Source organism: Macaca nemestrina, chromosome 8 (genome assembly GCF_043159975.1).
Source record: "Macaca nemestrina isolate mMacNem1 chromosome 8, mMacNem.hap1, whole genome shotgun sequence".
Taxonomy (NCBI): domain Eukaryota; kingdom Metazoa; phylum Chordata; class Mammalia; order Primates; family Cercopithecidae; genus Macaca; species Macaca nemestrina.
In genome coordinates this window covers 95,028,531-95,050,357 of record NC_092132.1, presented here as the reverse complement: position 1 = coordinate 95,050,357, position 21,827 = coordinate 95,028,531, and the positions used below count along the sequence as shown (strand labels likewise).

At 34.1% G+C, this 21,827-nt stretch overlaps 1 protein-coding gene across 21 annotated transcripts in view; it reads left to right on the top strand.

Annotated features, from left to right (window-relative positions):
• LOC105495692 (syntrophin gamma 1) overlaps window positions 1–21,827 on the top strand; it is an 893,014-nt gene that overhangs the window by 516,063 nt on the left and 355,124 nt on the right. For 19 of the 21 annotated variants that reach the window (XM_071068279.1, XM_071068274.1, XM_071068275.1 and 16 more), the window contains one exon: window positions 15,996–16,052. The exons of the other annotated variants lie outside the window; for them this stretch is intronic. In XM_071068279.1, coding sequence (XP_070924380.1) covers window positions 15,996–16,052 — 57 coding nt within the window. The remainder of the gene's footprint in view (window positions 1–15,995; window positions 16,053–21,827) is intronic. 21 annotated transcript variants of the gene reach the window in all.

The following is a 21,827-nucleotide window of genomic DNA, read 5'->3' as shown; positions in this document are numbered from 1 at the left end:
CTTTTCAGTAAGTAATAAAAGCTTATATACCATCTTGAAATTACAGACATAATGCAGAACCAGAGTATCTCCAAAAACAGGTTTTAATAGCAAGACAGGTTATGGGAGGGAGAAAGGAAGAAGACTGACTCGCAAAGTGGCTTTGTTGTGCAGACCAAGCCTTTATAGAGTAAATGTTTCTTTTCAGACTTTTAAAAATGTCACACTCTCAATCTCTCCTGGACCTGGAAAAGGCATAGAAAGGACAGGACTGACTGCATTAATGGAGATTCTCTACAGATGCAAATTTTATTCACAAAAGACAGGCTAACAAGACCACTTCTGTTTGCTGGCCAGAAGGCAGTCATTTCAAATATGTCAAAATATATATTTTGGGGTAAAATATTTGAATTTCCTTCAAGAGTGATCTATCTATCTATCGATCGATCTATCTATCTATCTATCTATCTATCTATCTATCTATCTATCTATCTAAAATTCATTGACCAAGTAGACAAAAAGAAAAGTAATATAGAAGGACTCAGAAACATTATCAACCAACCAGATCTAATGAACAAATGTACGGAACATACAGCAGATTACACATTATTTTAAAATACCAAAGAACATTTACTGTAACTGTATGAGGGGTACTTTCTGTCTGCTTCACAAATAAAGACCACAGTATTGCAGTAAATAAATAAAGAGTTTAATTAACACAAGGCCAGCCACAGCATGCAGGAGACAGAATTATTACTTAAATCAATCTCTCCAGAAGTTCATAGGTTAGGAGTTTTCCAAAGGTAGGTTGGGGAAGGGGTGGGGTTGATCAGGTAATATGTGAGAGATTAAATAATAGGGAGTTAAAGCTTCTAGGTAATATGTGAGAGATTAAATAATAGGGAGTTAAAGCTTCTAGGTGGAGCCACAGGAGTGCGGTTGGTGGGGCCAGGTAGAGCCAGGTGTTAGACATGCAAAAACCTGAAAAGATATCTCAAAAGGCCAATCTTAGGTTCTACAATAGTGATGTTATTTGCAAGAATGGCTAGAAGTTGTGTATATCTACACCTTACTAGCATGCAGGCTCCTCTACTCCCCCTAGTCAGATGATACAGGCATACACACTCAGTTTTGGGGAACGGCTATTATCATATAAACTGTAACCTAAATATCTTCCAAAATTAGCTCTGGCCTAAGCCCCGATATAATTCAGGCATGTTGAAAGTTAAAAGCAGGAGGTGGGTTTGGGTGGGTTAGCTCAGATCTTTTTAACTGTCAAACTTTCTCACTGATTCAGTTTTTGCAAAGTTGGCTTTATTATTATGTTATAACATATTTTTGACCGTGAAATGAGTAAATATCAATATTTTAAAATAATAGAAATCCATACAGTGTGTGTTCTCTGACTATAATGGAATCAAAGTAGAAACCAATAACAGAGAGATACAAGGAAAATCTTCAAACACTTCATTAAAATGTGAGCACCTAACAGGCAGAAATTTTTAAATCAGTTTGTTCTCTGTTGTGTTTATAGCTTGTAAGACAGTGCTTAGTATATAGTAGCCACACAACAATTATTTGAAATATTCAGTATTGCAAAACACAATAAAAAATCATCTCATTTCTCCTGGTTCTGAATTCTGCATTTAAGTTTCATTGAATTTTTATAATTTAATAATCCCTTTCCAAAAGTTCATTTATTCACTTATTTTTTGCACTCAACATGACTATAAAACCTTTAATTTTTAACTCAAGTTAACTTCTTCATCCTTTCCCCTATATTCTTGCCAAAGGATGACCAAAAGCTATTCATCCAAAGGCAATAGCGGAATGCTATCTGACAGAGAGATATTGTGGATATATTCACAAAGGCAGTATTTTCAAGTCAACTACAAACAAGAGTAGCTTTCAAATAAATCAGTAAATTAAAGCTCAGTACATGAAATGACTCTCAGCTTGAGAAAATATATAAGGAAAATGGAAGAGAAGCATAAAGCAAATGAGAAATGTAAAAAATAAAATAAAACCTCTGGAAATTGGCCCAAAAATGTGATGATATGAGACTTAACTGACTAGCAGTCAGAGAAAGGTAAAGTCTGAGTGCCTGATATCACATTAGGGAGCTGAAATGAAGTGGTCAAGTCCTTAACTTCAAATGGTGGAAGACTCAAGTATTGGAAACCCAAAGTTCTTCTAAAGTCTTGGATATGGGGATGGTCTAAAGATGGAGATACTGATGGAACCTGTGTTTGAGGTTTTAGAGAGCATCTCTTGCTGTAGACAAAAGACCCTTCTTCCCCAGTCTCTGGTCCTAACAGTAAATAAACATGATGTTTGATTTTGGAATGAGTGAATCAAAGGTTCCGGGAATGTGCTCCAGGTGAAACTGTGATCAGGCACTGCACCGCAAATGAAGGGATTAAAAATGGCAAGATAGCGAGATGTGCAAGGTACCCTCCCTCAGGGTCACTCCTCTCCCAGAATACAGAACCTAGGTCTGTAAGTCCTTGGCAAGTAAATGGAAGTTTCTTTTCAGACAAAATAAACAAACAAACAGAAACGAAAAAAGATAATCTCAAGAGAAAGCCTCAACAACAAATCTGACATTTGGAAGCCCCTCAGCATCTGTAAAGTGTACTAATCAAAAATCTAGCCACATATATACAGTTTCCACTATCATTTTTACACCATGCATGGATGAGTGATCAAAGATCACTAGTAAACACATTGAAGAAGTAAATTGTGAAAAGGCAAGCATGGAGTTAGGAAACAGATCCTACACAGAAATATGATACAAGAGTCCAGGAATGGGATGAATAGAGGTCTCAGGGCAACAGCTGTGCAGCATACAAAGAACTTAATTAGCTGACATGGGAACAGGAGGATGTATGAGTCCAGGAGAGAGATAGATTTTTAAAAAGTTAAAAATCACACTATCATACTATTGAAAACATTATAATATGTGACTTTATTAAGACGAGTTTTACTGTTCTGTCAAGTTTGGGAATCAATTTCATGACAGACAAGTATATAGAAAACTAGGAAAATTTCAAAAGCCATTTAGGAACTTCAGGAAATGCTAAGAATTGCACAAGATGGAAACATAATTATGCTATACTTACCGTATTAGGTGTGAATAATATTTCCAAGTAATTACATAAACATTGAATACTGATTCACTAGAAAATTATAATTATCTTTACAGGTGAAACTGGAATATAAAAAGTGTATGTGTATAGCATTGCTTATGAGAAATCAATATTTTTTTCTGTAATAGAAATACCATCTTAAAATGGAAGACAATAAATCACAAGTATATTATTTAGTAATATGTGATGAATCATAAGAAGAAATGACACAAGATTTGCATCTAGGCAGGTGAAAGCTAAGTGGAGATAAGTGCAAAAAGAGATTTTTGTTGTTGTTGTTAACTCATTTAGAATATTAGACTTTTAACACAGGGGTCCCAACTGGCACCAGTCCATGGCCTGTTGGGAACCAGGCCACACAGCAGGAGGTGAGTGGCAGGTGATCACACATTACTGTCTGAGCTCTGCCTCCCATCAGATCATCAGCAGCATCACATTCTCATGGAAGCTCATATCCTATTATGAACTGCACATGCCAGGGATCTAGGTTGTGCACTCGTTATGAGAATCTAATATCTGATGATCTGCCACTGTCTCCCATCACCCCCAGATGGGACCACCTAGTTACAGGAAAACAAGCTGAGGGTTCTCACTGATTCTACATTATGGTGAGTTGTAGAATTATCTCATTATGTATTATAATATAATAATAATAATAGAAATAAAGTGCATGATAAATGTAATAAGCTTGAATCATTCCTAGTCCAATCCCCACCACCCTGGTCTATGGAAAAATTGTCTTCCATGAAACCAGTGCCTCATGCCAAAAAGGTTAGGGACTGCTATTTTAACATACATACATTACTTTGATACAGATAAAAAGTAAGCATTAAACTGAATTATGTAAAATAAAAGTCAGTCTGATATTATTGGTAAAAAATATTGGAGGGTGACATTTGAATCAAGGAAAACACTTAGGAGATGCAATGAGGTGCTGAAATAAGCTTGCAGTGAAGAAGCAAATTGGATGAATTCCTAAATCCCAGTTGTTTTATATTTTTCTGTAAATCAAGTACAAAGTAGAGTGTCTGGCATTCTGGAAGTCTTCACTAAATTTAATTTCCTCCATTAAAAATGTTTTTTATTTTTTAGAACAGTTTGAGATTGACAGAAAAAATTGCAAAAATGATATAGTGATATGCCACACACCCAGGCTCCCCTATTAACATCTTACATAGTATGGTAAGTTGGTTACAGTGAATGAATACATTTTGATAGGTAAATTGTAACACAAGTCCATAGTGTATTTGGATTTTCTTAGTTTTCATCGATAGTCCAGGATCGCATCCAGGACACCACTGTATGTAGTCCTCAGATCTCCTCAGGCACCTCTTGTCTGTGACACTGTATAAGAATTCACTTGTTATTGCTTTCAGCAATAATGATATTTGGTCAATGAAGGGCCACATATATTACACTGTATCATAAGATTATAATGCAGCTGAAAAATTTCTAGTTATACCTTAACGATCCTGACCCTGTGTAGGCCTAGGCTAATATGTGTGCATATGTTTTAGTTTTTAACAAAAACATTTTAAAAATAATAATAATAATAATAAATATAAAGGCTTATAGAGTAAGAATATAAAGAAAATATTTTTACACAGCTATACAATGTGTTTGTGTTTTAAGCTAAGTGTTACTAAAAGTCAAAAAAAAAGTTTATAAAGTAAAAAATGTTACAATAGGCTAAAGTTAATTTATTAGTGAAGAAGGAAAAGTATTTTAAAATAAATTTAGTATAACCTAAGCATAACGTGTTCATAAAGTCTACAGTATTATAAAGTAGTGTGCTATCATTCACAATCACTCACCACTCACTCACTGACTCACCTATAGCAACTTCCATTCCTGTAAAATGAAAAATATTCAGGAAAAAAATACAATAAGACGTAATACAAATTTAAAAAGCAATAAAGTATAACTACTGTATAGGTTATGATATAGCAATATAGTATAATCGCTATTTAATAACTATTTATATAGAACTTACATTATATTTAGCTATTTTAAGTAATCTAAAGATGAGTTAAAGTTTACCTGGAGATGTATGTAGATCACATGTAAACACTATACCATCTTATAAAAGAGACTTGAGCATCTGAAGATTTTGGTATTCCAGGGAGATCATGGAGTCAATCCCCCACAGACACTGAGGAATGGTTATGTATACTTCTACGTACATAGATATAAAATTTCTTACCCACAATAAAGGTTTCACGAAAAGCAAAAATCAATGTTAATTCTTAGTTTTATGGTAATTGGCCCCTAAATTACCATTATGATATATGTTACAGTCAAAAATATTATTTAACAACAATCTAAAATTACAAGCCAATTTTACTAAGTAAAATATTAAACTTTGCAGAAATGTAAACATAATAATTAGTATTAATATCAATATTTATAAATGGTATGAATCTTTTTAAAAACTGTATCAAAAACACTGTTAAAGAAAACAGACACTAATGCAAATATTCAAATATGTATGTATACACTTTTTTTATTTTTAATTTTTTGAGTCAGGGTCTCCCTCTGTTACCCAGCTTGGGTGCAGTGGCATGATCATAGTTCACCACAGCCTGAAACTATTTGGTTCAAGTTGTCCTGCCTCAGCCTCCCGAGTAGCTTGGCCTACAGGTGCATACCACTGGGCTTGGCTAAGCTTTTTTATGTTTTGTAGAGACAGGGTCTCACAATAATCTCAACCTGTTCTCAAAGGCGTGGCCTCATGCAACCCTCCCACCTTGGCCTCCCAAAGCAATGGGATTAAAGGCATGAGTCGCTGCACCCAACCTCAAATACATTTTTACCTAGTAATTTTAAAATATTCTCAGAAAAACTTTCTATATTATGCCAAGAGGCACTGTTGGGACAAAATATTCAACAATTCATTAGATGTTTTGAATTAGTGAATCTTTGTCTCACACAACCTTTTAAATATATATTTGTCTGAATCAATTAGAAGTCCCATGCTAGAGTTTTCAGTTAGAGAAACAGTAGATTAGACAAAAGGAAACAATGATGCTTAATACAGCGCTCCTCAGAGACATTACCATCTAAATAAGTGTTGAGAAATAGGAGACAGGACGAGGTGCAGTGGCTTGCACCTGTAATCCCAGTGCTTTGGGAGGCAAAGGTGAGAAGACCACTTGAGGCCAGGAGTTGGAGACCAGCCTGGACAACATAAACTCCATTTCTGCAAAAAATTAAAAAGTTAGTTGAGCATGGTGGCATATGCCTGTAGTCCTAGATACTGGAGAGGCTGATGCAGAAGGATCTCTTTAGCCCAAGAATTCAAGGTTACAGTGAGTTACAATGAAGCCACTGCATTCCAGCCTCAGCAACAGAGTGAGACTCTTGTCTCTTGAAAGAAAAGAAAAGCAATAAGAGACAGAATAGAACAGGGGATGAATATGTAGGCAGTGGCCCCTAGTGCCTGCATTTCAATCCAGAGAATTCACCAGTAACTGACCTTGGTAAAGTTACTTAACATTGCTGTGCCTCTGTTTATATTACAGATGCATATTTGCAGAAACAAAAGTGAAATTGTACAATTTTCAATTCTTTGCAAAGCTAACAAGGAATATTTAAATTTTAAATAGTCTCCATTATCTAACGACCTTAAGTCAGATATGAAGGACTTGCTACAAACTGCAATTTTCAGTGGACTTTAGGGAATGTTAATCTTTTTCACCACTACACCTGTAGCAAGAGAGAAAAACCCTGAGAGCTTACTGGGGGAACAAATCAAAGGGAATGAAGCAAGAAACCTCAGAAGTGCTATAAATATGAGTCTAAAAGAATTTATAGGAAAGGGCATTTTTTTTTGTAATCTATTCCCTTTAATTAGATTTTTGTAAAATTGTCTAGGGAGGTAAGTTCTGTGCCTCAGTCTTCTAAGATGGGATGCTATTACTTCCTTAGGACCAAGGACCCCATTGTTCATTTAAAATAGCATCAAAAATACTTGGAATAAATTTAACAAAATTATAAAATATGTATTCTGAAAACTGAAAATCATGAATAAAAGAAATTAAAGAGAACCTAAATAAATGGAAAGACATACCATTTTCATGTATTAGAAAACTCAGTATTATTGTTTATATTATAATAATATTACCAAAATTGATCTACATTTAAATCCCTATAAAACAATCCCAGCTAATTTCCTTGCAGGAATAAACAAACTGGTTCTAAAATTCATATGGAGATACAAGAGATTTCAAATAACAAAAACAATTTTGAAAAAAAAAAAAAACAAAAGAAAAGAGTTTGAGGGTTCATATTTCCCAATTTCAAAAATTACTATGAATAGACAGTAATCTAGGGTGTGTGGTACTGGTAAAATGATAGGCATATTAGATCAGTGGAATAGAATTGAGAGTTCAGAAATAAACACATTTATAGTCGACTTATTTTTAGCAAGGGTGCCCAAACCAAAGAAGAAAGAACTGTCTTTTCAGCAAATGGTTCTCGGACAACTAAATATTTACATGTATAATAATGAATTTGGAAACCTACCTCACACCACATGCAAATGTTAATTCAAAATACATGAAAAATCTAAATTTAAGAATTAAAATTATTAAAATTTAGAAGGAAACATACATGTGAATCATTTTGACATTGGTTTAGGCGATGGTTTTGTAAATTTGACATCAAGGTGCAAGTTACAAAAAACACAGAAAAAATAGATAAATGGCACATCCAAAAATGTAAAACTTTTGTGCTTCAAATAACACTATCAATATAGTGAAAAGACAATACACAAAATGGGAGAACACTTTTGTAAGTCACAGATCTAGTGTGGTATTTATATTTAGAATGTGTAAAAAGCTTTCACAATTCAATTAAACAGGCAATAAAAAAATGGGCAAATAATTTGACTAGATGTTTTTCTAAAGAAGGTAAATAAATGGCAAGACAATGAATAAAGTGCCATCAGGGAAATTTATATCAAAACCATTATATACAACTTTTTATCAATTAGGGTGGCTATAATCACAAAGACAGATAATAAGGTTTAGTAAGAATATGGAGAAATTGAAATTCTCATACATTGTTGATGGGAATATAAAATGATGTGGCCACAATGAAAAGCAGTCTGACAATTTCCGCTTTCAATACTTGGTATATATGCAAGAGAAATTGTTACAAATGTGCCAAAAAATGCTTGCACATGAATGTTACAGCAGCTTTATTCATAGTAGCCAAATAAATTAATTGTGGTGATGAATGCAGACCTGTGACTATGCTAAAAGTCATTGAATTGCACACTTCAAATGAGTGAATTTCATGGTGTATGAATTATATCTCAAAAAATATATTTTTAGAAAGACAAAAACTGTGTATATTCACATATTTATACATTTTTTTATGCATAAACATCAATACCAATATTAAGCTAAACATGAGTTTATACTGATGTCTCCAACTAGTTTCCATAACCTCATGAAACTTTTTAGCCTCCTCCTCTTGCTTATCTGTGAATTCTTCTCCAACATTGAGAAACCTGGCTTCCCTTCATCCACCATCCATTTACTTGTTAAATTTCAATATACATGCATAATAGTATTATAATTTTTTATTATTATTATACTTTAAGTTCTAGGGTACATGTGCACAACGTGCAGGCTTGTTACATATGTACACATGTGCCATGTTGGTGTGTTGCACCCATTAACTCGTCATTTACATTAGGTATATCTCCTAATGCTATCTCTCCCCGCTCCCCGCACTCCACAACAGGCCCTGGTGTGTGATGTTCCCCAACCTGTGTCCAAGTGTTCTCATTTTTCAATTCTCACCTATGAGTGAGAACGTGCGGTGTTTGGCTTTCTGTTCTTGCTATAGTTTGCTGAGAATGATGGTTTCCAGCTGCATCTATGTCCCTACAAAGGACATGAACTCATCCTTTTTTATGACTGCACAGAATTCCATGGTGTGTATGTGCCAGATTTTCTTAATCCAGTCTGTCCTTGATGGACATTTGGGTTGATTCCAAGTCTTTGCTATTGTGAATAGTGCCACAATAAACATATATGTGTATGTGTCTTTATAGCAGCATGATTTATAATCCTTTGGCTATATACCCAGAAATGGGATGGCTGGGTCAAATGTTATTTCTAGTTCTAAGTCCTTTAGGAATCCCCACACTGTCTTCCACACTTCTGTCTGCAAGTTCCGCCAATAAAACAACCCTTACAACAAAGTCAATTTGTCTTCCTCATTCTTTGGTTTCTTGGCTTTTTCAGCATATGGGGGCCACTTTGTGTAAATGACCCTTTCACAGTACATTTCCACAGTGACTGAGGTCAGCACATCTTCCCCCTGCCCCATCGCTGAGGTTATAACCTACATTTGTAATGTAGTTTAAGTGTCACAGACTGCATTCCTTCTTTAGTTCTAAATTATTTTTAACCATTTGCATACATTAAGGTTACTCTTGGTGCTCTAAATTTCTGTGAGTTTTGACAATGTATAATGGGATGCGATTCCTATTGTAATATCATGTAGAATAGTTTCATTAACACGTAGACTCTGTGTCAGTGTGGGTTTATGAGTTGTAACAAATGTTCCCATCTCATAGGGGATATTGATAATGTGGGAGGCTATGCATGCAGAATCTCCATGCCTTTTTGCAGCTTGATTGCTCACTTTAAAAATTGTTCAGTACCTCACTGTATAGATGTACCACAGTTTGTTTATTCATTTACTTATTGAAGGGTATCGCGTTTGGCTATTTATACTTATTGGTGATAATGGATATAGATAGTATAAATATCTGCGTGCAGATCTTTGTATAAACACAAACTTTCAATTCATTTGGGTAAAGACCTAGGAGTGTCATTCCCAGATCAGATGTTAAGACTAGGTTCAGCTTTATAAGAAACTGCCAAAATCTCTTTTGCATTCACACCGATAAGAAATGAGAATTAGCCTTGAACAGAATTCTTGTAAGCATTTGGTATTGTCAGTGTTTTGGATTTTAGCCATTTTAATAAGTGCATAATATCATCTCATTGTTATTTTAATTTGCAGTTCCCCCCTGACAAATGATGTTGAACGTTTCTTCATAGGCTTGCTTGCTATTTGCATATCTTTTTTGATTAAGTCTTTGTTCAAATACTTTAGCCACTTTTTAATTAGGTTGTTTGTGTTCTTACTGAGTGTTATGAGTTATTTGTATATTTTGGATACAAGTCTTTTATCAGATATGTGATTTACAAATATTTCCTCTAGTTTGTAGCTTTTCTTTTCATTCTCTTAGCAGTTTCTTGCACAAAGCAGAAGTTATTAATTTTAATATATTCTAATTTATCAACATTTTTTATAAATCATGCTTTTGGTGTTGTATCTAAAAACTCATCACTTAACCAAAAGTCACATGGGTTTTCTCCTATATTTTCTTCCATTACTACTGTGACTACTGTGTTTTTAATATTTAAGCCTACACTATGTTAATTTTTGTGAAGAGTGTAGTATATATGCCTTTTCTTCTTATGGATGTCCAATTCCTCCAGCACTGTTTGTTGGAAAAAAATATCCTTGCTTTTCTCTATTGAATTGCTTTTGTTCTTTTGTCAAATATTAGTTGATTCTATTTTTTTGTTTCCTTTTTTTTTTTTTTTTTTTGGCCACCTATTCTGTTCCATTAGTCTAAATGCTTTTTCTGTCAAAAATACCATGTTGCGTTGTGTACTAAAACTTTATAGTAAGTCCTGGGTCAAGCATCCTGAGTCCTCTAACTTTATTCTTCTTCAGTATTGTACTCGTTATAATAGGTCTTTTAACTTTTAACTTCCATCTAAACCTAAAAATTAGTTTGCTTGTATCCACAAACAGCTTGCTGGGATTTTTATTGGAATTGCATAGATTTTAAAAATCAAGTTGGGAAGTATCGACATCTTAAAAATATTGGTTCTTTCAATTCATGAATGTGGTTCTCCCTTCATATATTTTGAACATATTTGAGTTTTTTTCTCTAGATTTTTTTAGTTTCATATATAAATTCTATTAATATTATGTTAGATTTATACCAAAATATTTTTCTCTTTTTATTTACTTTTTTTATTGTATTTATGCATTTATTTATTGAGACAGAGTCTCACTCTATTGCCCAGGCTGGAGTACAGTGGCACGATCTCAGCTACTGCAACTGCCACCTCCCGCGTTCAAGCGATTCTCCTGTGTTCAAGCAATCCCAAGTAGCCGAGATTATAGCACACATCACCACGCTTGACTAATTTTTTGTATTTTTACTAGAGATGGGTTTCACCCTTTTGGCCAGGCTGGTCTCAAACTCCTGACCTCAAGTGATCCACCCGCCTTGACCTCCCAAAGTGCTGGGATTACAGGCGTGAGTCACTGCGCCGGGCCACAAAATATTTCCCTTTTAGTATGTGTTATTGTAAATGGCATTATGCTTTTAATTTTAAATTCCAATTTCTTATTGCTGATATGTAAGAAAGCAATTTAATTTGTATAATAATTTCGTATTCTATGAATTTGTTATAATTACAACTTCCAGAAGAATTTTTTTTTCAATTCTTTGGGATTTTATACATTGACAAAAAACAAAGACAGTTCTTTTTCTGTTTGTTCATTTCATAAGCCTTTATTTCATAGTATTTCATCATTATGCTAGCTAGGACATCAAGATGTTGAATTGTAATGGTGAACAGGGACATCCTGGTCTTATTCCCAATCTTGCAGGGAAAATATTACATTTCTCCCCATTTTTACTACATTGCACCATGAGTTTTCAGAGGTTTTTTTTTTTTTTTCATTCTAATTCTTCATTTTATTGCAGGCCTTTTAGGATAGAAAGAACAGCAGAGATCAGAGAAATCTTGGTTTCAATCACAACTTGGATCTTGGTCAAGTTAATTTCACTCTTTCACATTTTGATTTCCTCATCTCTTAATTAGAAAAAAAAATTCCTACACCAGTGGCTTGTTGTGATAATTACTTAGAATAATGTTTGAATGAATATTTATTCATTTAACATTTTAATACCTAACTTTGATTTAGGACCTGTCCTAAATGCTTGTGAGAGAACTTTGTGTAAGACACAGGTCCAGTTCTCAGAAAATTTGGAGGAAAAAAGTCAAGGGCATTGTTCTCTTCAATAAACAATTGTAAGTGCTATGAAAGCTATAAGTACCGATAGTAGATTTTTAATAATTAGAAGCCATCATCTTCATTATTCCTTTTTCAGCTTCAGCTACTCTTCCTGGTTGTCAAAAAGAACTATTAACATTCTCTATTTTCTTTCCATTATTGTTCTGCAAACAATAATGCATTGGTTTCTATAACAAAAAATTAGTACAAACAATTTTCCAATGATAACCTCTTTAGTTTCTGCATGGTTTCCACTTCTTCCTAACTTTTTCACATATATATCTCAAAATTTCAATACCTAACATATGTGATGCCAACTTTTTTTGGTGTCATGTGTATTTTTTTCATATAGTTCATATAATCTCTCCCTATATGTAACTTATAATATAATATTCCCAAAAGCAGAGGTGCTAGTTACATTTTTCTACAAAGCATACTAGGTGTTTAATACAAGGCTTTTTTTTTGTAACACTGATGTTGATTATGTAGGTGAGTAGCCAGTCTTTATAAAGTCTGATATTAATCTTGGACTCAATCCTTTGCATTTTTATAAGGAATAGGAAGATTAAATGAAGGCATTTTGTGTTTATGAGACTGTATAGGAGCATCAGCCCAGATTTTGTGTTTTACAAGATAAAATCACTGACAATACTTTGGTCTCCCAAAGGACGGTGTTTTGTTACCTGGCAACAGTCTTTACCACACTCATGATGTGTTAACTAAATATAATTTCAGGTCAGCTTCCAGGTATTGTCTGATTTATAAGCTGAGTATTTGACAAGGTTCTTTTCTTCTTTTTATTGCATCTCTTTTGGGAGGAGGGAAGAAGCAGAGGTGTAAGGGGATAAAGTGGCAGAGCTAGCGCAAACACAAACAACTGGGAACATATTAGCAGAGGTCACACCAAGAACAGTTCTTTCCCCTTTTATGCTTCCTGCTGCCTGCAGTGACCAATGCACAATCTTGGTTTTCGAACACGAAGTAATTTGTTTTGCCTCATCTCTCCTAACTTTCTTAAAAGTAAGCTAATGAAGAAGCAGCAACTGGAGGCACTAGCTAGGGTTTGCATGTATATGTGCGTGTGCCCAGGTGTTTAATAAAACATTAAGATAAGCGCTGTTTTTGAGATATTTTTGGTAGTTTCTGCTGACTCTTTAGTCTCTCCGAAATCTTTTCTGCATCAGCAATTTTGTATTTGATTTGGAACATGTTCTAAATATTCTCCACCAGAGATTAGAGGGTGGGCTTGTCGAGCATGAGTAAAGAAATTCAAAGAAATGGTTTTTGAGAACTCTGGGATGCTTGTTGTTTCTGTCAAAGGAAAGCAGAATTTCAGTACACATTTAGCTACTGAACAGCAATTACTGACCAAGTTTTCCTCATGACTAATGATTGCTATGCAAAATGCTCTACAAAATTTAGGGGATGCCATTTGCTGATTAAAATGCATTTGCTCTGATTGAAATTTGTATTTGAAGACAACTGATATTGGTTGTCTGGATGACTGCACCATTGATTTTGATACTGTTTTAAGGAATCACGTATTTACTTTTTACAGAAAAGGAAAAAAGGACATAGTTCCTGTCATCCGGGAGTTTTAGTTTAGTTGGTGGTCAGTTTTATAAAAGCAGTTTACCTATCTATTTTAGAGGAAAAATAGTCACTATTTAATTTGCCTGTTCCTGAATCTGAGTCTTCCAGAATTTGAGTTATTCTATGATGTAAATATATTAAAATGACTATTATATAAGAATCTCTGTGTAGAATATTGGAGTGTGTGTGTGTGTGTGTGTGAACATTAAATTTGTACTCTATGCCAGGGTCCTTTACAAATGTTAATTCTCAAAACAAAACTTTTAATTGGTATGTATTATTTATCAGCATTTTGCAAATTTGAAAACAGAGGCTCACAGGGCATAAGTAATTTGCTGAACATATGAAGTTGTGGCTATTTGAGTCATTGGCACGTTCGCTAACTTCAATTTCAATATTGTGTGCAATATTCAACTTCTCTTTAATGAATCATTTAATGAGAAATAATAAATATTAATTAATTATTAATTAGACAGATTGCACTTCTCCTGTTCAATAAAAAGACATTTCTAATACATATGTAGTTTATCTTAAATTATTAATAGATTTTTGTGTACCTGGAATACACATGTTTAACCTTCCTTTTTGCTTTGGTGTTTTATTTAATACCGCAAAGTTTAGTTTGTCTTATATTTCAAGTTGCTTTGCATAAATTGTTATACACATATAAACTTATTTGTGCAATTATAATTTTAATGTTGGTTTGAAAGTATGAATAGATGACAGATTATAAGAGTAACATAAGTATTTTAGAAATAGATGAAATTACTCAGCACATTGTGAAAATAAAGACAATTTATATCATTGAATGTCACTCATTTGCATTCAAAAATAATAATAATAATTTCTAAGTAAATATGCACCAATCTTCATCAAAAAGTCCTATTTTCAAAATTCAAAATAAATCAACATTAGTATACCTCAAATTCTGGTATGGAGATCTTGTTCTTTAAGCATTATTTTGTTCTATTCATAGAAACCAAACTTTTGGCTAAAAAAGGAAGTTTTTAACCTTGCCAAAATGAAAGTCTTATGCTGTCTTAAAATATTTAGCAAGAGCCAGCAGAAGCACACATTCTTCTGATTTTCACTAGTTCTTTTTAAATGATATTATCTGTTCCACACAGTTTCTGCAGAATAAAGAAATGAGGGAAGCAATTCATCTGTAAGAAAGAGGGGTATTTCCATTTGGAAATGGATAATGTGGGCAAAAGGCATTTGTAGAGATATAGGGACCAGATAATAAATATATACCCCAGATGCAGGGGAAAGGGGTCAGTGTCTCAAATGGCTCTGCACAGGGGGAGGTTCAAGAAGGTTGATGTAATGGAGCAAGCTAAAAATTAAAGCGTTCAGCCCTATAACATGCCTCCACAGTAAGCACTATGTAGAGACGACTGCCCAAAATCAGAGCAGTATCGATTTTTCAAATTGAAAATTACAGGATTTGTCCAAATGTAGCTCTTTGTTCTCATGCCATCATCTTTGTGATTTTGAAGTTTTATAGGCCAGTGACTGAATTACTTCTATTGTGGAGAGGAAAAGACACTAATTTTTAAAGTTGATAATTCAATTATCATTATTACTTAGATATGTAATGTATTAATTTTATGAACAAGCAATTAATTTATTGTGGACTTGGTTTATTCACTTTCAATCTAAAGTACTCATATGAATCATTTCTGTGCTGGCCACAGCAGCCTCCCAGCTTAGCTCCCAAATTCCAGGCAGTGATGGAGACAGGGCCATGGTTTACCAAGATCATATTTACCATTGCCTCTGAGTTCCTTTTATATAACCTAAAACTTGTCATTTCTTAGAAAACATGAATACGTGATGTGGAAATAAGAAGAAGTATAAAAATTTAGATTCCAAAATATGCCCAAAATAATCATTGAGAATAACTTATTTTTAAGAGTTTAGGAGTTTATTAACACTGTACTCTCTTTTATTTTGACAAATATCCCTTAGATTTAAAAGTCAAGGACTATTTTTTACAAAATGTGGAGCATCTATCCCACCACAAAAGAGTTCTCTTTTTTTAAAGAGCAAAAGCAAAACCCAGAAGAAAACCAAACAACAACAGAAAATGGTGTGTAAGTATAGTATTAGGAAACACTAACCATTCTTAAAAATCCTGTCTTTCAGGAAAGAACGGTGACCATCAGAAGACAAACAGTAGGAGGATTTGGATTAAGCATAAAGGTAGCCTGCCTTTCTAGTCTATCCTTACAAAGGCCGTGCCATAAGAGTTGAACTTTGGTGCATTTCAATGTTTGCTGATTAATCATTAGACAAGAATGGCTGTAGCAAACTTCTTAATATTTGGACTGGGATGTAAGTTAGGTAGGTTCTCACAGAATTCCTGCCAACTCTTACCATTTGATTTAGAAAATTTAGCAAAGAATATGGGAATTTTACCTTACCATTAAATGTAACTCATTAACTTTCTTTATCTGGTTTCTGCGGAAGTGTTAAATATGATATCGTGTGCATATCTTTCTTTAACAAACTGGAGTAGGAAATGATGATCTGCAGTAAATAGAACATTAACAAGTTTCACACTTATAAAGCCCAATAGTAAGTGAGATATTGTATTCTGTTCATCTTGTTTATTTTTCTTTTTTTAAAAAGAAATCGGTAAATTTAATTTTATAGTGCTAGTCATATAGGATAGACTTAAAGTCTTTGCATAGCCTTTATTTTTAAAGTGAACACGTGTTCATTTCAATTTATTATCAAATTTTAAAGGCTTTCATTTTGTATATTATTAACTATTAGAGATGTGCCATATCTGTAATTTATTATAGAAATAAAGGAGAAATTTTTAAAGGATGGGAAGTTATGTGAATATTGAAGAGTTAATCTCATGATTGCAATGCCTTTATCAAACCTTCATCTCTTCATAGATAAATGAAGTTTAACTTTATAATTCTTAGGTTAGTCATTTGACTTACATAGGGTGAAAATAATTTATATATTTCAAGCACACATTTCTCGATATTTCAGCACAACTCATATCATATATGTATGGAAATCAGAACTCTAAATTTTGTGAACATCAGCTCTAGTTGACTTTGTGAAAATGACTCAGAGTAGAAATCAGTATGCAATAGTGTTGTACTGTCAGTGATAAGAAAAGAATATTGCTATACAGAGCATTGCCTTTAAAACATATTTTGTACATTCGGTTTATCAAAGTGAAACTTTATTTTATCACCAACTAAGACCAGGGAGGCATGTAGAACAAATTATAGGATGTGGAAAGTATGCCATGAGAATTTCATCCCTCAGCAAATGAGATTTTTTTTTTTCTTTTGGCCAACCTGTTTATTGATATTGCGTAAAGAATTTAAAGGTACCACTTAAGATACTAGAAAATCCATGAATGAAATCCAATAGTGAGAGCTGATTTCATCTGAAATAATTATTTTTACTGAATCAGGCACTAACTCTATTTCTGGTAGTATTGCTTACATTAATTTTATGTCACCTAGAAACGTTCTTTTCCTTTTTTTGTTGTTGCTTGTATTTATAATTTAAACCCAATAATACAATGCTATGTATTTTTATTAAAATACCACATTTTAACCTAGTTTTTAAACATCAATAATTTTTCTAAATAAATCTTTTCATATTGATGTTTTCACTATTTCAATCCAAGCAAAACTATTATGTGTGTAATGAATAGAATAATTTTTGAATTAAATAAGCATGTAGTTTCCATTCAAATATTAACCAATAAGTGGTATTTGAACTATGATCAATATATTAGGATTAACAAAAAAGAACATTTTGCAAAATTCTTATGACACACACACTCTGATAAGAAATACAAACATCAAGTTAGAAGCAGAATTCGTATTTTGGTGTTGAATTATTTATTTGGAGTTTTCAGGAGCAATTTGAGCCTCTAATATAAGTATGCATATAAATATGTAAATGCATATCTTACCCTTATTTGCTTCAGTTAAGTAATCCTCACTGGCACACACCTGGAAGATTTGTGGTGAGAATTATTAATTTAAACCTTTATGGTCTCGGCTTAAGATCACAGAAGGAAGATGGTATGCTAGACAACTGAAAAATCATTTACCAATGTAGTTAAGACTCCTACAGGTGCTTGTGAATTCCACTGGACTCAGAACACATGGCATTTTAGTTTTATATTAAAAACACTCTTTAAGAAAAAAAACTTGGTTAAAGGGTAACAAATGTCCTTTTTAGACAGAATGCAGTCAAACGCTCTAACATGTGCTGCTAGAAGTCAAAGCCAGCTGGCCATGCCCTACACTCCTGACAAATCTTGGCTTGGGGACGTTCCCGTCACAGTTACCACTATGCACCGTGGTAATTCGTCGTATCTCCCGACAAAGTGGACAAGGACAGTGAGGAGGGGCTTCTTATGTAGGTTTGAGTCCAGTATTTTGTTGGTTAATATGTCTCACTGGCTGTGGGCTGTGGGCAACATGATGTCTCTGTAGCTACCAGTGTCCACAAATCCTTGATGTCTGCTGCTCATGTGCAATATTGCTATCTCTCTCAAGCCCTGTTTCCAGCCGGAGTACCTTGTAGGGTACAAGTTGATGGGAAAATAAAAGTTAGCCTTTACCTTCATTTTTCTTATTTACCTTATATAAGACATTGTTCAAACTTCTGGGACAAAAAACGTGCAGGTGGCTTGGAGGTTGAGGCAGTTCTATGTCCCACGAGCTTAATTCTAGGACTTTAACTCTTCCCTTGAAGCACTAATACCAGATACGATGTAGACCACATTGAGGAGAGTTCCCATCTCAAAACTTCCCGAAATCCTGAAGAAAGTATGTATTTAGTAGAAATGAAAGGAATATTGTAATAGCTTTACATTTTACAAATGTGATTTAAATAAGTTTGAATCCTTTTTCTTTTCAAATTTTGTCTAGTTTTCTTCCTATTATTCCTTAATTTTTCTCTTTAATTTTTTGAAGTATATTCTTTGGAGTTTCTTACCAAATCTGAGCCTGTCCTTTACTTATCATTTCTTCAAATCATCTCCAAAAATGCTAGACACTCAATTTGAAAAATACAGCCACCCAAAAAGAGTTCTGACATCAACTACATTGAGGTTTAAGGTAGGAATTACTGATTTATCTTCACGCACATATTTGTCCTTTAGGTTCCTAAACTCCCATCATTTTACAATAAGAATGTTTTACTACATTAATAGGTAAAGACCAAAATTACCTATTTCTCCATGTTAATTCTAAATAATAATAATAATAATAATAATAAAACAAAAGCAAAGCCAGAAATTACCTCTGAGCACAGTGTCCAGCTTTAGCTCATACTGCACATGGAGAAGCGGATGCCTTGACCAGAGAGGTGCCACACACAGGCTGACACTTTCACATCCCCATCTCCCAGTTTTGATGAACTATTTGTCTTCAGCTCCTAAAGTGAATAGAAATTTTTTTTAACCTCTGGGGAGAATGTCCCTTCCTGGATTGTGCTACTTTCTCTGCTTTCCCTGTCTCATTCTACAGTTATTCTTTCATTGCTGTTTAGCAAATCTAGGAGGATCAAATGAGTAACTGAGCCATAATATAATGAGATGAAATTTGGAGGCATGACATACACATTTACGCCAGTCCCTCTGCTGTCTTTAAGTGAAGCAAACCCCTACTTTAGACCCTTGAAGGAGAGAGCAATGCTTCCTTCCTCTCTGATCAGAACCCTTCTAGGGTTTTGTGCACCACCCTTACTCGTACTCCCAGCCCTGCAGGCATCCTTGCTTATTCCAGCTGTTCTTTCTCTCAGGTTGCCTTTCAGAGGTGTCCTCACTCCTGCTGTAACTTTTGGTATTTTTTGACAGTGATTTAGATTTCTTCCTGCTTGTTATTATTTAATTTTCCGTGATTAAAACATCTCTCAGAAATCACACATTTGTATGCTTTTTATTTCTTTGTGTTAATTTGTCCATCATTTAAAAAAAAAAAATCAAGCTCTTCTATTTACTTTTTAAAAATGTTTCCACAAAAAGCCCTATTTGGGCTTCCCCCAAAGCTGAACAAAAGAACCACTAAACTTTCAACTCATAATCACATATTCTGTTGCCTGCTCTCAGTTAGAAACTGCTCCTTTGAAGTGGACAGATTCAGCAGGCTAGTGGCATCCTGCACATGGCCTTGGGCCTGGCTGTTTTTCTCTGCTGTAGCACCATTTCTACCGGCATTTCATGGTTCTTCTCCCAGCCTCACCGATTCTTGTCTCCTTCCCTCTTAAGTGCCCATTCTCTGGTCTGGACCATTCAAAGACTTGGCATTTATATAAATAACTTTAATAGTTTCTTCAACTACATCTGCAGAAATCAACAAATTTCTTCATCGTAGGATCCAATATTATTGTATTTTGCCTTATTCTTCTTATCAGAATTACCATAGGGATAGTCAGGTTAAAGTCAGCCATCATCTTGCCCTTGTGAGGCTTTATTTATCTCTCATGTCTTTTAAAATCCAATACTATCTATCTGCACATTATTAAATTATACTTCTGACCATTGTCATTTTAAAAATTACCTCTGAGGGAAAGGAAGTTTTAAATGTTATTACTGTAAAAATATTTTATGCAGTATTTTCCAACAGACACAACTTTCTTATGCAAATATATAAATTATCTATGTCCATTAAATAAATGTATGCAATCAAAGGTGATTTCTATTTGGAAGCTTTAACATTGCAGCAATCAAAAATATAATTATAATCATTATTACTCTTAATCATCTTCTCATTTATAAATAAATTGCTAATATTTATGCCCCACTTATTAAGTGCCAGATTCTGAGCTAAATACTTTATATTTAGTTTAACTTGCCTTTATTATCAAGCGAAGTAGATAACTATTGTTATACCTTCCACAAACAATGAGAACAAGTGTCAAGAGGTTAAGTAGTTCATCTATTGTTATAAGCAGTAGAGTTGGACCTCAGTCCCCCTAGAAGCTGATAACAAAGTCCTTACTCTTAATAACTATGCTTTGAACTATGAGACCTGGAATAAATTACCTCAAAACTCTTTACTCAGGGACACAAATCATGTTTCCTCTCTATGCTGTTCACTTTCTGGTTTATTTAAAACTGAAATAAGGCCAGGCATGGTGGCTCATGCCTAAAATCCCAGGACTCTGTGAGGCCGAGACAGGCAGATCATTTGAGGTCAGGAGTTCAAGACCTGCTTGACCAACATGGTGAAAACCTGTCTCTACTAAAAATAATTTTAAAAAATTATCCGGGCATGGTGGCACATGCCTGTAGTCCCAGCTACTTGGGAGGCTGAAGAAGGAGAATCACTAGAACCTGGGAGGCGGAGGTTGCAGTGAGCTGAGATCATGCCACTGCATTCCAGCCTGGGTGACATAGCGAGTCTCTGTCTCAAAAATAAATAAATAAATAAACATAAAATAAAATAAAATAAAATAAAATAAAATAAAATAAAATTGAAATAAATGTGTCAAAATGACCAAGATCAAGTAAGCAATTTTGTAAGATAAAGGGTTGAGTACTAATTGTTTCAAATTTTCCAAATAAAATATATCTTTATACTAGTTGTAATAAATGTATTCCTTTTAACTTATTAGTGGTATCTGGGCAGAAATATTTAAATAACAACTGTTGCTATAAGTGCATGCACAAGCTTGCATACATTTTTCTGCATTTCGCGTCCCCTGTTATTTTTACTCAAGTCCAATTTGCTTGTTTTCACTATAGACAAAATGGATATGCCCATTTCCATCAAAAAAGTAGATAACAGGGCCGGGCACGGGGTTCACACCTGTAATCCCAGCACTTTGGGAGGCTGAGGCGGGTGGATCACAAGGTCAAGAGATTAAGACCATCCTAGCCAACATGATGAAACCCCCATCTCTACTAAAAATACAAAAATTAGCCGGGCGTGGTGGCGCGTGCCTGTAGTCTCAGCTATTCTGGAGTCTGAGACAGGAGAATCG